We start from the raw sequence: 17,623 nt of genomic DNA, 5'->3' as shown, positions 1-17,623 counted from the left end.
CTTCCTGTTTCTGGTCCGAGCCCTCCAATAGTATCTCACTCACACTGCCTCTTTCAGTTTTTCCCATAACTGCTTGTTTATTCTATGGAATCCTTCTGTTTCTCAGGACCTCTCTCCCATTACACTTACAGGTTGGCTTCACCAGTTAATTAGTTTGGTGTATTCTTCCCTTTTGCCGAGGAGTGTTGCCTTTTTTGGGTATCTTCTCATCAAACCTGTCACCTCACCATGTCCCTGGCTGTCCATTTCCATAATCCTTTGGAGATCTTCATTGGTGCTGGTATGTGGACTACACTAATTGTTTCACATTATTTATATCATGTGGTCGTTTCTTTCTCAGTGGGTTTTCTTTTACCTCCAGTTACCATCTTACACACCTCAGTGTCGTTATGACTGGTGAGTACTATGTTTTACTTATTTTTTTTATTTACAAGGACCTTTTTTGCTAGTGTATTGTGGATCTCACTCTGTACAATTCCAGATGCTGCCAGGTGTTGTCATCTATGCTGAACCAATTACATCACAGGATTAGATTACACACATGAGATGGGGTGTTTCTTGGACCACTAGTGGTTCTCTCTAGTGGTATTTTGCTTCATAAATATGTTTGTCCCAGACCCATCACCCATTGCACTATTTCTGGTGATGTGGTCCTCTGGACTCTCCAATGCATTTTTCCCTCCTTTTCTCCTTTCCTCTCATAGAGTATGTGAGTCCTTGCCACTTATCAATTCCCAGCCTCTGGGGTGGTGGACCATGGAGGCCTGTCCTCCTGAGTGATAAACCATGTCACTCAGTTGAGAGTAGGGCAGTGGCATTTTGTGGGTGTCAATAGCATATAGTGCTTCCTACTGAAGATGTTCAATTCCAGATACCACCATGTTTTGCTTGTAGCACTACACCATATTCGTACATATATATCTGTAGCAGATTGCTTTTTCCCACTATGGCATTCCTCCTTCCTATAGTGGGTCTGGTGTTGGTTGGAGATGGCCCAGTCTTGATTACCATCATGTGTTGATGGCATGACTCCCTTCCCATAGTGGGCCTGATGTACAATTCCAGATGCTGCTGGGTTTTGGTTGATGCACTCCACCATGTCGTGACTGTATATATATATTGCAGTTTGCCTCATGGGCTGAGACGTTCCTCCTACCTACCATCCTCCAGATGTGGATCCCGAGGGATCGGGTGTTGGTTGGAAATGGTCCAGCTAAGTAAGTCCTCGCATGTGTTCTGGCCCGTATCCCTCCTCTTATTGTGAATTGGATGAAAAATGCCCAATGCCACCAGGTTTTGGACCAGAGGTGTCATCCCACTGGGGTTTTCCACCTTGCTACCATCAGCTGGATGTCGGTTCATGGGGGAACAGGTGTTGGTTGGGTTGGAAATGCATGCATGTGGAGATGGATTCTGGTATGGAAGCTTGTCTTCCCTACCAATTTCCATTTTGCGGTGAAGAGGTAGGTGATCCTCTGCCTACTGCAGAACTGATATACAATTCCAGATACTGCCAGATGTTGGATGAGGTCAAACGAACACTTTGATCTGTTGAGCCCTATCCACTCAACATCCAGGAATCCCATTAATAGGTAATACATATTATGGAATTCCTTCATGTTTTTCTACCTTTAAGGTTCATGACACAGTCATAAAAGAGTGAAGAGTATAACTGGATCAGATGTTGTTCAGTCTCCTGCTGTGGTGTGATATTTTCATCTTGGTTCCACACCTCATGGTCTCTCTCTTTGGGCTCTTCCTAAAGGAGGCTCATTTTTTCACTGGCCCTCCACCAGTTCTAGCTACTTTGTGAGAAGAGGTAAGATATTGAATCGGAAGTTACAGTTTTCCTAAACTGAAAATGTATTTCTCATAGATACTTACTTCCTCTCACATTTCCAACCCAGCCTCCCCACTTCCAGTGTTATGTGGTGTAGGTTCTATGACCAATCTCGAAGTGATTAACGAATGCAAATGTGGAGAGGTTGCTGGTTACAATAAGGGTTGTGTTGTGCTTCTATTGGTGGGGAGCTACTGCATAATCATTTACATGTGGATATGCAGTAGTAGGAGGTGGGAGGCTAGTGGCGAGCATTGAAAATTTGCTCCAATACAGGGCAGAACTAATCTAGAAATGCTATTTTATGAGAAGAGGAGGTAATTATCTATCAGAAATACATGTTCAGTTTATAAGAGAAATCATCTACTAACCAATGAATATACATCAGCTCTCTTGATGAAGTTATTAGTAATGAACAGCATATATTTATTACCTCATTAAGTCTCTGGAAAAGGACTGGCAACATACAGCCCTATTCTCTCTCTAATGAAGAACCAAAACTCTCCTGGATTTTACCCTGTTTCTGATGTTTGTTCCACTAGGCAGCATGCTCAGTACAGTGCTTACACCATCGTTGAATGTCTTGATGCAGATGCACATGTAAAAAATCTCCACACCATGGTGGTCTTCTCTTGAAAAATCACTTCTTGATGGTTCAGAACATTGAGCAATTACACCTTCCTGCAATCATTGCTGTTCATACAAGTGCCAGAGATTATGTGCATCCTTACTATGCTTATTGCCCTGCATTGCCATGTTTCACCTGCTGCATGGCAAGTATGCCATAGTTAGATTTGGGGCCTTCAGTTGTTCATCCTGTAGCTCCTGAAGAATCGTATATGGTGATCATCCACTATAGTGAAATCATCATGGAATGTATGTTTTGAAATCAATTCTACTATACAAGGGGCAGAACATTAAGAAAATAGACAAACTTTCTTCATTTGGCAAGACAATCCATTGGCATTTCCATGTTGCTTGCCCATTCAATAATGTATAACACAGTTGTACTTTTTCAATATTGTGATCCAATTTACAGTCATTCCTTCCAACTTTTTAAAGTTCAAAGGCCATTTTGGTAATGCATAGTTCACACAAACAATGAACTGCTTACCATTCTAATAGTGGCAATAATGTTTGTGATATACTAAAATTGCAAGTAGTTATTTCATTATCTTGCAGGTTCTGTGTTCAGATCTACTGATAAGTTTACAAGTAAGGATAGTAATCAAAATAACTAAGGAATGGGAGAAAATGTAATGTGGGATTAAATTGAATTCCTGACTTCACTGAATTATAGAATAGAGACTGGATGCATTATAAAGAAAATTAATCTTTATTTTCAAAGTAGTGACGTGTTAAAACTAAAGAATGTACAAAACACTGGACAACACTAATCTCTGGAATCTGGTGAGATTTCTATATTTAAAGAACACCTGAAAGAAATAGAATCTTGACTGAGAGAAACAGCCATTACACACATGAATGGATATGATCAACTCTCCTGGGGTATATGTGCTACTTACCTCATTTATCATTCCATAAATGGAAATGGAGAGAACTGATATTTCTAAATTAAACCATAATGATATTACTGGAAAAAACAGGTACAATATCCTCTAATCCTTCTTTTAATCTTCTCTCCTGGATTTCTGGCTTGCACCATTTCTTTGTGATATGTTTTTCTTATAAATTAGCATCTTGAGCTGATGCAGCTCTTCAGCAATCATCTCTTCTCACTTTAGTTTGTTGTCCCTAGGACCAGGGGGCCTCACAAGGCTTCTCATAGTATATGGCCTCATGGGGTTGCCCCCTCTTTTGTTTCTTGTTCAATCTCCTTTTATATGCTTTTGACATATTTATTTATCTTCTCTCTTGTGGGAACTGTCACTAACTTTTGTCTTGGTCTCCTCCTGCACTATCTAATACAAAGATTTATCTCTTTGCCTAACTAACCCATAATTTTGGTGGCTTGGCAGGGTGATTGGTCTTGGGTTCATCTTGGGACAGAGGTCTGGAATGCTTTTCTTTTGTTCTACCTCCAATCCTACCAGTGAATACTGTAATAACATTAAGCAAAGAGTATTCCCTTCTTGAGATGGATATGGCTTAGTTTCAAGTGCTGCACCACTAAGCTACCCCCTACCTTGTGAATGTAACACTTCATGGGCTTTCTCTATCTGATGCTGTTTTCAGAAAGGAGCTCATCTATGTAATGTATTTCTATGCACTGGTCCCTCCACCATCTTCATTGTAGGATTCTAGCTGTTTGTGGTGCATAGAGGTTAGTAGCATTTTTGAAGTTAATATTTTCCTTATCTGAAAAAGTATTTCTTCACTATGTCCCACCCTTTCTCCCACTTCTGTTGCATATAGTTTGCCTCACCTAGAATGAGCCTAAGATCATGTGCTAGTGCTCATGGAGCAATACACATGACATGTATAGGGGTGGAAGGTTGGTTCAAGGCTTGTGGCATGTACAGGAATTTGCACAGCAATGTGTATGAGCAAATTGCTCTTTGTTGTGCAGAGTGGTGAGTATCTATCTGAAATACGTTTTCAGGTAAAGAAAATGTGAAATTCTTTCTTAATCATTATTATGCTAATACAACATATTATCGTGTTGTTGAGCTGTCTCTTAATTTTGTTTATTCATGATGCCAGCTCAGGCCCAGTTAGTTAACTGTAAAACTTCTCTCAGAGTGAGACAAAATGATCAACACTGACTGGTACTGAAGTCTTTGTCATTGTAACGATGGTCATGTAAATGAGTTGGGTGTTATATGTAATTAAGTGTTGATATGACAGTATGTAAATAAGCCTATCACTCTCTGTAAATATGTTGATAATATGTTTTTCAGTAGCCAATTATTATTTTTTAACTGAGTTGTAATCTCATTGTGTGGTATCAAATGAAAATATGCATACAAAAAGGAAAGGGAACTTAAACTTGGTTAGAGCTTATACGTGTTATGAGTTATATTTAATAAGAAAGTTCATAAGTGTTGTGTTATTAAGTTTATTTTGTGATAATTTACAAATTTAGGTTTTTTTTTTCTTTCTGATACTTTTTTCCTCACTTCTTGTGTAATGGTTATATTGTGAAATCAGAAGTTTTAGAGTTCACTTGTAAAACTCTAGGCCTGGTATTTTTGAATTGTGAGTTTAGTTATATTTAACTTATGGAGATTCTAATAAATATTTTGTTTTGAAGAATCCGTATATATTAATGTTTTGATTATTTGTAGTATAGAATAAAAGATTTATCACGCTTATAGATTGTTCTAGCTACATTAACTTCTGAATAAGTTGATTTTCTGCCTTGATTTTAGACAGTAGACTGTTCTTCTTAAATTGGTTTCTGAGTATCTTGATGTTAATTTTTATCTTTAGAAAACTCGATGCTAAGTTTGCTAAAAAAATCTTCAGAGATAATCATGTCTAATATAGGTGTTTAGTCAATATAAAATAATCTGCTCATTGTGTATCTTTGTACAACAGGAAGATAATTTATATTTGGTATTAATCTAATTTACATGTATTGTTTTGATTTGGTTTTTGTTAAGCGCAAAGCTACAGAATGAGCTATCTGTGCTCTGCCCACCATAGGTACATATATTGGTCATTGTTTCACCAATACAGAATAATTATGACAAAAAACTAAAGATCAGTATTAGCACAAGTAACGATGAGATTGACTTAGTAAACTTCACAATTTGTACAATCCTCTTTACTTTCTCAAAAGAAACAAATGAAAAGTTTCATTCTACAAATGGAGGTAACCTTTTCAGTATAACAGTTGCCCCACAACTTCATATAGTCGCTCTAAAACGTGCTACAGCTTGTTCTGATCAGAAGTTAATATTAATAAACAAAGAATATTTTGTAATTAGAAAACAAAGTTTTACATATTTAGAATTACAATGAATGTCAAACAGATACTTATCTTTGAAGTACAAAAATAGTCTTTCCTTGTTGAGTTGTTCTCATACTGTCAACATACTTGACTAAAAGTCTAAATGTCTTTGACACATTGCAGAGAATATGTCAACTTACCCATGGTTCTCAACTCTCCCATCCTTCCATGTGACTTATTATACTTGCGTCAGGAGGACATATATAAGCTCTGCATTTTCTCCATAATTCAGGTTTTGTAGTTTCAGTTGTTATAGAGGTGGGTGAGAATGTATTTCAGAAGTAAGTGCCTTTTTGAAATTCATTTTAATTCTAAAAATGCAAAATTCCAAACAGGTACACTTAGCTCTGAAATACGAAAAGCTAGAATACCCACATTGAGATGGAGGATGAAACCACAGTAGATTAAATGAACTGGATCCATGGGAAAAAACAAGGGCACTAGACCAGCCTCAAAAGAGACTGAACCAAATGAGAAAACATAGAAAATGCATTCTTCTCAACAGGTTATTTCCTGATCTTCACTGCCCTTTGAATAATATATAAAAAAGAGTAGTCAGGTAGTATGTATTTACCTGTGGAACTATCCCATTCTCAGGTGTAGTCTGGTCATGATCAGATAACAATGCAATGTCCTGTAGCTGTAGTGAAAGTAAACTAGTAATATCCAATGACTGGACATATTCCTGATGGTTAAGGCCCTCTCTATCCACATCTGACAAGGTCAGCCAAATCACATAATCAGCCCAGTCAATGGGCACCCAAGTAGAATAGAAAAGACTCAGGCATTTTCAAGGATGGGCTTTACAACTCAAGGCAAGAGCAAATAAATAGGTTAAGAAAATTAATCAGGATCAGTCACATTAGGTAACACAGCGGGTGAAGAACAGTGGTTATCTTCTCTCACAGCCTAAGTTTCAGGTAGGAAAGCATGATCAGGATACAAGTGTGAGACTTCCAAAGAAAGTAAAATATATGGAGCATAAATATCAGGATATCATCTACTTGATATCAGTAATGAAAGAAATTATGATGAAGCAACAAGTTGTTAAGAGTTTAAAAGATGGAGAGGCCAAGAAATATAATAACACATCCATGTTCCATTTACATTAATGCCTAGGTATTCTGGTTTATTAAAGATGAAAGGCTCAGAAGAGGTCTTTCAATAATAGGGACAAAAGATATTGGTGACTTCTGTGGCATATGAAGATGGTAGGTAAGACATGTAACTACTTAGAGAAGTGGATAAGCCAAGGCTATCAAATGCATAAAGAAATAATAGTTTAGCTGGCAAAACAGAGCAATGAAAAGAACCTGTCACAGGTATGTTGAACAATCCAGAGTTCTAATTCATTGTTGTGATCTACTGCTTCTTAAGTAATCCAAGAATCAGAATGATGTTTATTCCTCTACACTATGTTCAAACCCTTAAGATAAGTATCTGTGAAAAAATGAAGGTCACAAAGAAGAGAAAGGAATAGAGATCCTTCTGTTTTTGATAGAGAGTCTGAAATCAGATGGAACTAAGAAACAAGGTTCAATTAGAGGTAATGAATTGTGGGTATGCCTCAAGGGAATGTCTTTGTGAAGGGAAGCTATTGTCCCCAAAGCATAACTGATGTATCAAATGATAGATGTGGAAGAAAGAAGAGTATTAACACAAGATGTCAAGGCTTACAATTCCATAGGAGATAGCTGAAGTATTCCTTGAACTGGTTAATCCAAAATAACAGACATATCACATACTATGTTGGTACTAAACGAGATTTGCAGTTTTGGATAACCCATCCATGAGATATAGATAGTTGAGTATGCAAATGAGTGTGTGGAAGATATTGAGTGGAAGAGTATGTCAGAATAAGCCAATTGTCCATGTAAAAGTGAAAATCAATGTTGAGGTAATAAAGAAGACCATCAACTGCATTGACTGCTTGAAAGAAAATATATGGAGCCCAGGCCAAGCAGAAGAGAAGGGCATTATACTGATAAACAAAGAAAACAGTGTGATGATAAATGAATAGGGACAGGAAGATAAACATCTTTTATATTTCATTTTGTCACCTAGGAAAAAAAACGTTTAAGGTCAGCTGAAATGATGGGGAAGATGAGCACCTTTCAATAAAGCACAAATGGCTAAAGTTTCAAAGGAACATAAGAGCTGCAAGGTAATAGAAACAATATCAGTTAGACACATGATTAGTAAAGACTGCAATGTATATATTTGATACTGACTAATAGAATAAGGCAAATGAGAATAGCTAATAACTATGCAGAAGAAGAAAGTCTCAAAATAAGAAAAATCCTAGTATGCAGGCAAAATACTGAAATTGGGTTAAAGTAAAGGACCACATGAAAAACCTCCACATTAATATCCAAAATGAGGATCAAGAACTTGAGAGGTAACATAAATAGCAGAATATGAAGTCTAGTATTATTTTGCTTGTTTGTAAAGCATCAGGAATAACTGAAATGTCAGGAGAAAGAAGAATAAATAAGGATTCAAGTACTGAATCAACTGACATGATATTAGCACTCTCAAGTGTAACAAAAATTTACTTAATATTTAAAATAGAACATACCTGAGAGAAAATAAAAATAAAACCAGCAGAAGGTTCTTCAGGGTTATTGCTAGTGAACAGTACTGCTCTGCAAACACTGAACTCAAGTAAGCATAAACAAAAGTCAATCCTGATCGAACTTATGAAAAATGGCAAAGTATTACACAAAATGAGTGTCCATAAAATCTGGAAACTTGCCAGGAAAACCAGTACACAGTTTGTTACTGGTCAATTAGGGCTCACAATGCAGTCAGTGGATCACCCTACATCAGGCTGTGTGAGTAAGGCCTTCTGATATTGTTGGAAATCTTTGCATCAGAATTAACATTTACTTCTAAACTCATTGCAGCAAGGATAAAAGCACTACTTTCAACAAGAACATCTGAATTATGGCAGGATAACAGAATTTGTATACCTCGTGCTGACAAAAGTGCAATAAGTCTTGTAGTAGGTGGGAGTATGGAGGGCTATGCCATATGCTCTGCACTGTGTCAGGAACATTTAGAATTTAACTTATTTATTTGTTGAATGAGAGCAATTCAACATGGAAAAGCTTTTTGTATTTCAGAGGTAAGTCTGCTTGTTTAGAATCTATATTTACATTATCATAATCATATTCCAAATCATTGATTAAAGAGATAAATACTAGAGTTGCACTCTCACATAGTTAAAGATTTAATGCTGTTTAAATGTATCTAAATTTTTTATAAGATGAACTTTCCACGTCAAATTATCATTCAGATTATGGCAATGCCAAGAATGTAAACAATAAAATAATGTTTCTTTAAGATAATCAATAGTGCTTATAAGTTAGGATCATAAACATGTTCAAAGCAATAAAGTAGACCACTATAGGTGTTTTTTACATGAAAATTTTGTATGTCCATTTGCATTTTGTACTTTTCAGTTTGACCTGCATGTAAATGCTTAGAGTAAGACAAAAACCAAAAATAAATACACTTATAACTGAACTCTCTTCTGAATCTAAAAATGACATTATCACACTGAAAAACTTTACCTTCAAGCAGATTGTTAGAACTACCTACACAACACTTTTTATCTTTATATTTTTGAATATCAGTATTTTTTAATAAAACAAACTGAAAAGTACATTGAAAAGAAATACCTTTACCTGAATAGACATAAATGACAAAGAATAGTATTTTTAGAAATTTCTGTAGGCATACAGACATTAGTTGACAGTTAATTCTCTACATGAAATTTGAAGCCTCAACATTGTTAGAAATTATCAGACAGTTGCTATTTGATATACAATCTTACTGCATTTAGGGTAATCTACTATGATGAACTCTTGTGTTAAAAAAACTGAAGGTTTCTCTTAGCAATTTAACTAGTAGTAATAACTACCTCAAATAATTAATGTAGGAGAACAACTTTATAACTAAATTGGTTTATCAACTAAAGGAACAAGAAAACTGAAATTATAGTTGATTTTAGGAGCTTTTTTCTTCACTAAATGTGCATAATGAATCAGTTTCACTAACAGTATATCATTATTTACAGCTCATGAACATGAATACTGTCAAAATCAAAATGGTTAGAATTAAGCTCTAACTGAGTCCACTAATCTTAAAATGAATTGGTTTCAAAGACATTATATCGGTATTTATAGGCTATGGACATATCAGTACCATCAAATTCAAAATGGTTATAGCTGAATTCTGATTGGATCCAGTGGTCTTAAAGAGTTACATTTGGTGTCATACTATGACATGCAGGCATAGCATGTGTTTCTAACCCCTAAGTTAATATGTAAATGTCTCATAATTTATGTGCATATTGAATATGTTTTTCTTAATACTTCTGTTGCTCTAGGGAGCCAGTAAGCTGCTTTTGTCATAAACAGGGCAACTAGGTTGTCACATATTCTTTATTATAAGAAGATTGTTATAATTTTAAACATACTACATAGAAATCAACAATAATATTTCCCACTGGTGAGTTAGGTGGTGCCCCAGAGATAGAGCCTCTCTTATTCTGTAATTAGAGTGACTGTAAGTCACATGGGTAGTGCCTGAATCCTGAGAAGAATTACATTGCTGTTTTACATATATAATGCCATGCTTTCTCAGTCTTGAACAGATTTTTACATTAACATAAAATTTAAGGTACCAAATTATTGCAGATCTTGATTTGTCTATTTAGTAAAAGTGACACTAAATACACTTGTTTATTTGTTGAAAATAAAGATTGTGTCATTAAGTAATACATTGTTTCCAGTCTCTTTCTTTATTTCAAACCCCAGCAAAGTTAAAAGAACTCATATTTTGCTCTGCAAGACATTTTTTGTTGAACCTCCAGGTGTTATACAGCAACTACTTAAATACTTGCAGGGAAATCAGTGAACCTAAGAATAACACAATCCTTCTCATTAGTCAGCAACCTACACTATAGGGAATTCAGCTCTATTTTTCAAGCAGTGTAATGTCAAATTGTAATACTACCTGGTGAGTTAAAATATTAACCAAATTTGCACAGGGTCATTCCATTGGAACCAACCCTACATTGGAGAAGACATATTGACTAAAATCCCAAATTTACTACATGTATCTAAATGAAATGTAGCATGCTTTTACTAAAATGTGCAATTCTGTAGTATGAAAAAATCAAATATGTTACTAAAGTATTTATTTGTGAATTGATGATGTCAGCCTGACTCAGATTCTGACAAGTTGAAGTGCAAGGTGATATTTGTGTGAAGGATTAAAATGTTTTTGTCCAAATATATATTTACACATTTTTTAGTATCCCTTTATATTATACCTGGTATTTTTTCTCTTCCCCCATGAGCTGCATTTAAACAAGCAATGTAGAACATAATGAATAGTTTATAACTCTGACATTAAATACTTAATACTATGTTGAATGTCACTCTGTGAAAGGTTGTAGCATGCACATTTTGGCCCTTGCCTGTGCCCATAGTGTTAACGTATGCAGCATCCCATTGGTATTTGTTCTATGGGATTTGGGTAAAGATATCTTGCTGGCCAGTCCACATGTGGCACCAGGTATTATATTCTACATGAGAACAAAGTTCTTTCTTTAAGATTTTGAAAGGTTGTTCAAATGGGTCCAATCTAAAGAGGAAATGGAGATACACTTAGCACATGTAGAATGTACCAAAACACCCAATCAATTCATTCTTACCAGAAAACATGTGAACTATTCACTTAAGTAATGATATGTTGATTTTTTTTTTGGAATGGTATAATGGGTTAGTGTATATAATATAGCTTTCACTTGTTGTTTTGTTCACTTAGGTGATCCACAGTGGTCTTCTGAAGAATATTTCAGCTCAGGAACTTAAGTTACAAGAAGCAATGTTTGAAATCATCACTTCTGAGGCTTCATACCTGAGGAGTTTAGATATACTTGTAGAACACTTCATGATGTGTCCTGAGTTAATGAACTCTGCAAACTGTGTCTTGGACCGCATGGAAAGAGAATATCTTTTTTCTGACATCTTACCTGTGAGGAATGTTAGTCAGGGGTAAGTACAGTCTACTGAAGTATGTAAATGGTAAATGCAACTTTCCTATAAGGAATGTTATAGGTTAGTCAAAGGTAAGTACAGTTTTTTGAAATATGTATATATGCCATCCATCTTACCTGTGAGAAAGGCTAGTTAGTAAATAAGTACAGTCTACTGAAGCACATAACTATACATGTATTTTATCCCTTAGAAAGGTTAGTCAGGGGTAAGTACTATCTTTTGAAGCATGTAAATACTGCATGTATCCTGCCCAGTGCCAAGATTATGATATTCTGAGACCCTAAGCTATGCAGAGTTTAAGAGGTCCCATACAATAAAAAAACTGAAATGGAGTCAGTTTTTTTCTTTTTTAGAGGCAGCTAAGAGGCCCCATATATTGTGAGGCCCTAAACTATAGCTTAGTTAGCTTATACCTGAATCTGGCACTGATCCTGCCCATGAAGAATGCTATACAAGAGTAAGTACAGCCTTTCAAAGCATATAAATACTACATGTATCTTTCCATGATGAAGGTTAGTTAATGGTAAGTGTAGTCTGTTGAATCATATAAATACTACATGTATCTTTCCATGATGAAGGTTAGTTAATGGTAAGTGTAGTCTGTTGAATCATATAAATACTACATTTATCTTTCCATGATGAAGGTTAGTTAATGGTAAGTGTAGTCTGTTGAATCATATAAATACCACATGTATCTTTCCATGATGAAGGTTAGTTAATGGTAAGTGTAGTTTGTTGAATCACATAAATACTACATGTATCTTTCCATGATGAAGGTTAGTTAATGGTAAGTGTAGTCTGTTGAATCATATAAATACCACATGTATCTTTCCATGATGAAGGTTAGTTAATGGTAAGTGTAGTCTGTTGAATCATATAAATACTACATGTATCTTTCCATGATGAAGGTTAGTTAATGGTAAGTGTAGTCTGTTGAATCATATAAATACCACATGTATCTTAGATATGAGTTATGTTGGTTATGTTGGTAATGGGTAAGTGCAGTTTAATGAAGCAATCAAATACTATGTGCATCTTATCTATAAGGAAGGTTAGTCAGAGGTAAGTACATTATTTTAAACATGTAAATAATATGTGTAATTTGCTGGAAGGAATGTTAGTCAGGGGTGTGTGAATATAAAGTTGAGCTTCACTGGATTGGCCCAATAAAGAGATGATTCAGTGAAAATATTGATTAGAGAATAGCACTAAATCTCTTACTAATTAATTATACATGTATATACTAAATGTAGACACACTTGCAGTTTACTTACATTGTATTGCCACTTTTACTAGATGTTCTCAACTTCTGTCAGACTGATTAATACAAGGTTTCTTAGACTCAAAGAAACCTTGCATTTACCCAGTATGACATACATTACCACATGACATAGGTGGGACCATCACCCCTAGAAATCACCTGTACAACTTTTTAAGGACACTGCTGTTGACATCCTTTCACATGGCTGCTTTAAGCAATGTTCTCTTGTAACAGGTATTACCAAAGTCAAAAATAACAAAGGCACAAAAGTAACTTGAAACAAGCTCAACTTAATGTGGTTTTCTTGGCAATGTGTTATGTGAAATTTGCACACATTCAAAGCAAAGAATTAATTTAGAATAAATGCTATAATACTACAAAAAAAAGAAATGCATGATATTTTTATTTACCACAAGTGTAGTCTATTAAATCATGTAAATAACATTTTTTGTTTGTGTCTCTCCTTTATCTGTGTTAGCAATGTAGATTTTGTTGGCTAGTACTTATAACTATATTGTCTTGTTGCTTAATACAGTAACTCTTTCAGTAATGGAAAAGATAGTTTTTACATTGAATTCTTGTTTGTGTAGATGTAACACCATGTATTCTGTGTCTACATAATAAAGAGATTACTTGAATATACAGAAAATACTACAGTTAAAAGAGGTGTACAGTTTTCTCTAAAACTACATGGCAGACAACAAGAATGACATCACGTATACTCAAAAATAGAATGACATTGATGCAGCCATGGGGTTTTTAGATGTTCAATTTCCACAAACATGCTTTGTAGGTATTGTTGGTAACAATGAAAATATTGCTTGTGTATGTTATATGTTGGCAAGCATATGTATTCTACATGATCTTTTTTATCACAATTTCTAGGTTGTTGACTGATTTGGAGAAGAGATGGAAAGAAAACCTGTATATATCTGACATTTGTGATATACTGTATGAATATGCATCTTGTCACTTCTCAGTTTATGTAAAGTATTGCACCAACCAAATTTATCAAGAAAGAACTTTCAAACAATTAAAGTAAGTCATGCCACATCATTTTTATATTTTGACCAGCATAAGGTAAATCCATGTCATTGTTATGTTCCAAGTTATGATAAATAATATCTTATCAATTGTATTTTAACTTGTCTAAAATATCATATCATTGCAAGTAACCTTACTGCCAGGGTATGAAAAGTTAAATATTTGTTAAACACAATGCAGTCTATACAAAATATTAAACAGTAAAGTAATACCAAAAGTAACATTGTTAATATCAAAGTCATGAAATAGTGATAACAATAATAATAAATCAGAAAAAAAGAACCATTAGAAAGAAAAAATGATTCACAACATTATTCAAAATAACAATAATTAACATTTTCTTTACCTGACAATGTATTTGAGAATGATACTTACCTCTGCACGGAATAAACAGCTAACACCTCAAACCACTACTGAAAAGTTTTGTGCATATGCTAAGCCTTTAAACAATCTACATGTAATTTGGCTTTAGGCCCAGAAATAATAGATATTTGGTGTATCATCTGATTTTCTGACTCATAAATATCCATTCTATGAAATAATATACTAATAATTGTATTTTATATATCAGAAAGATAATCTGGTCTTTGTTAGTTTAGCAGTGTATTGTCATCTGTCTTGGTGGTGTTTGCTTTGTGCAAAAGAAAATATTATGATCAATCTCTTGAAATATGATAATCAACTACATGCTCTGTTTAAAACTTATTACAATATTTTAGGAAGTCAAAACCAGAGTTTGTTCAGTTGTTAAGAAGATTAGAGGCTGATCCAGTATGCCAAAACTTGGACATGCATTCATTTCTTATTCTGCCAGTACAGCGAATAACTCGTCTCCCATTACTAGTGGATGCAATTTTCCACAGACTTCCAGAAGACTCACTAAAGTATGAATCTTGCAAGCAAACTTTAGCAGTGTTAAATAAGGTGTGTATACATTAGGAATTGATGTACTTCTACAAGTTGATATGGACAACACTGATTTTAGTGATGAATACACTTTCAAATTTAAACTAAATTTCATAATACTGAAGTTCTATGTTGAATACAATACTATAAAGATTTCAGTAAATGTCAAGTTTAGAATCAAACCTTAATAACAGAATTTGATTTGTATATGTTATTTGTAAATCCTTTCCAAAGATATTTCAATAACTCCAACTTTAGAGCCATATTTCAACACCAGTTGTTGCATTAACAATATGCCTGTGTTTACAAATTAACTGGGGATATGTCACTAAAGTTCATAAAACGATGTTACTAATGTCTGAGTAGCCACATCTCAATACTCGGGACATTAGTACTTATGTTAATACTATGTAAATGTTTACAGCTGTAATGAGGATAGTTAAGTGAATTGTATATTTTTTTAAAAAGAATGATATTACTGTTAGGTAACAAATTTTACATTTATTTTGTTATGGTTTTGTTTACCGTTCATTTATTATTCCTTCTATTCTTTAGTTCAACAATGAATTTTTAGTTATATTAAAGTGTTAACTTACCTTATATCTAAAACATCTTGATTTTGAGCATGTTTATATATATATATATTATGAAACTAACACAAGCTTCCTCTTGCAATGATGTACAGATATTAATGTTATAAAAATTATTTAGATTTATGGTAATAGCTAGTCACATGGGAAATAACCTCATGGTCTAAACACTAAATAAAAAGTCTTCCTTGATCTTGAAAATGAGTAAGTTCACGAGATATTGTTCTTGATATTGAGAAGTGGTTTCATTTTGGGACATTGTGTTATTCTCTGGTGAGTTAGATCTTTTTTTTTAGGTATTTATTAAAATTAATAACATTGAGATTTATGCTAGATCAACTAATTTTACTAAATGGTGAGTTAAAAGGATTTAACTACTTCTTAAAATATTAACCAGTGTTTGTCGATCAAGACATTGCAAGGTTTTCTGTCAATAAGTGCATGGACTCATGGACAGTTTTGCTCATATAATGAACTACTTACCACATTTGGAGTAGATGGAGTATTCCCAGCTAATTTCATTTTTTTCAATTTCTGACTAGTTGTTTGTTGAACATTTGATCTGATTGAACTTGAAGATTCATACTTACGGTATTGTATCCTAGGATTATGAACAGCTGTTGATTCCTCACAGACTTGGCTGTAATGGCTAGGTTTCCCACATCTATAGCAGTTCCCTTTCTCTGGCAATTTTTTCGAGGAATCTTTATTCTATAAAATCTTTTGTATGCATGTTTTATCAATATCTATTTTGAAGTTACACTTTAAAAATCCTATATTTTGTGGTTTATTTCCTCTATTCTGTGTGACTAGTTGCCTAGCTAATTCCTTCATTTCTTATAGACTATCATTAGGAGGAGTTGATGTTTCATTTCTACTTGATTTAACTGTCTTGTAACTTTGAGATGGTACATTTAGTTGTTTATCTGCAGCTTTAATGAATTCAAGTTCCATCACCCTCTGCAGAGCTTCCTTTAAAGATGTGCACCTACTTCTATCCTTGTCTGTTATGGCACCTATAAATTGGTCACGTGCCAACAAATATGTGGATCATCTGGATAAGATAATTGGGCAAGCTTTTCCAAATATTTTGCAAGTTTTGCTTTCCTCTGTACCCTATTCCAGAACAAAGCTATTTTATTCTGCTTTATCACTCCATGCCTGTTGCATAAGTCAGCTTCTAATGCTTGTTAGTTTTATGGGTCTCAGCTGGAAGGTTACTTAATGTTGTTATAGTTGGTCCTTTTAAATGGGCAGCATGATGAATACCTTGTTGTTCACCTGTACACTCTAGAAGTTATTTTAGAGTAAATTTGATATGCCTCCCATGGCACCATTCTGTCAGGTTTTATATGGGTCAGATTCTTTACAGTAAGTGTCTGTGACTTATTGGAGATAAATGTCAACAATAAACAAACAGTACACAATCCACTTGTTTTAAAATAACATATACTCAAAAAAAAGTTAGACGAATGTACAAATATTTTACACTAGGTGTCTGTGACTTATTGGCGATAAATTTCAACAATAAACAGACAGCACACAATCCACTTGTTTTAAAATAACATATACTCAAAACAAGTTAAACGTATGTACAAATATTTTTTACACTGTTGGTTATCACAGTTATATGCAGAGCTTTAAATAATTGTCCCTTTTTGTCAATGTCCACACAAACTGGTTCAATTACTTTAGTACCCAATTGACAAGATGAATCATTTCTTCTCTCCTCTGTTATCACAATACAATCAGTGATAAATTAAATTATGCTCACCCATAAATGATATTTTAGGCTGTAATTGTTAGTGTGTGTCATGATATAAAAGACTTTTTAGTTTAGATGTTATTGAGTGATTTGTTTTGTGAGTGAATATTTTATTATTGTTTAGTTTTTGTTATAATAAGAGTTAAAAGCAGACAATTGTGGGAGGTTTTTGTTAATAATTCATTGATATTGAGACTATTGAATGTCACGTGCAATATACTGACATCAAA

The 17,623-nt window shown here is 34.2% G+C and overlaps 1 protein-coding gene across 2 annotated transcripts in view; it reads left to right on the top strand.

Moving 5' to 3' along the window:
* The first annotated feature begins 8,797 nt into the window (after window positions 1–8,797).
* LOC106462436 (rho guanine nucleotide exchange factor 26-like) overlaps window positions 8,798–17,623 on the top strand; it is a 34,247-nt gene continuing 25,421 nt past the window's right edge. Inside the window, exons 1-4 of one of the 2 annotated variants that reach the window (XM_022389703.1) lie at window positions 8,798–8,883; window positions 11,595–11,824; window positions 13,974–14,126; window positions 14,852–15,056. In XM_022389703.1, coding sequence (XP_022245411.1) covers window positions 8,842–8,883; window positions 11,595–11,824; window positions 13,974–14,126; window positions 14,852–15,056 — 630 coding nt within the window. In that variant the 5' untranslated portion in view covers window positions 8,798–8,841. Of the gene's footprint in view, window positions 8,884–11,594; window positions 11,825–13,190; window positions 13,323–13,973; window positions 14,127–14,851; window positions 15,057–17,623 lie in introns of those variants that run through there. The other variant, XM_022389704.1, reaches the window with a different exon arrangement.

Source organism: Limulus polyphemus, unplaced genomic scaffold (genome assembly GCF_000517525.1).
Source record: "Limulus polyphemus unplaced genomic scaffold, Limulus_polyphemus-2.1.2 Scaffold1166, whole genome shotgun sequence".
Taxonomy (NCBI): domain Eukaryota; kingdom Metazoa; phylum Arthropoda; class Merostomata; order Xiphosura; family Limulidae; genus Limulus; species Limulus polyphemus.
The sequence above is the reverse complement of the archived record's forward strand: the minus strand, read 5'-3'. Positions and strand labels throughout refer to the sequence as shown.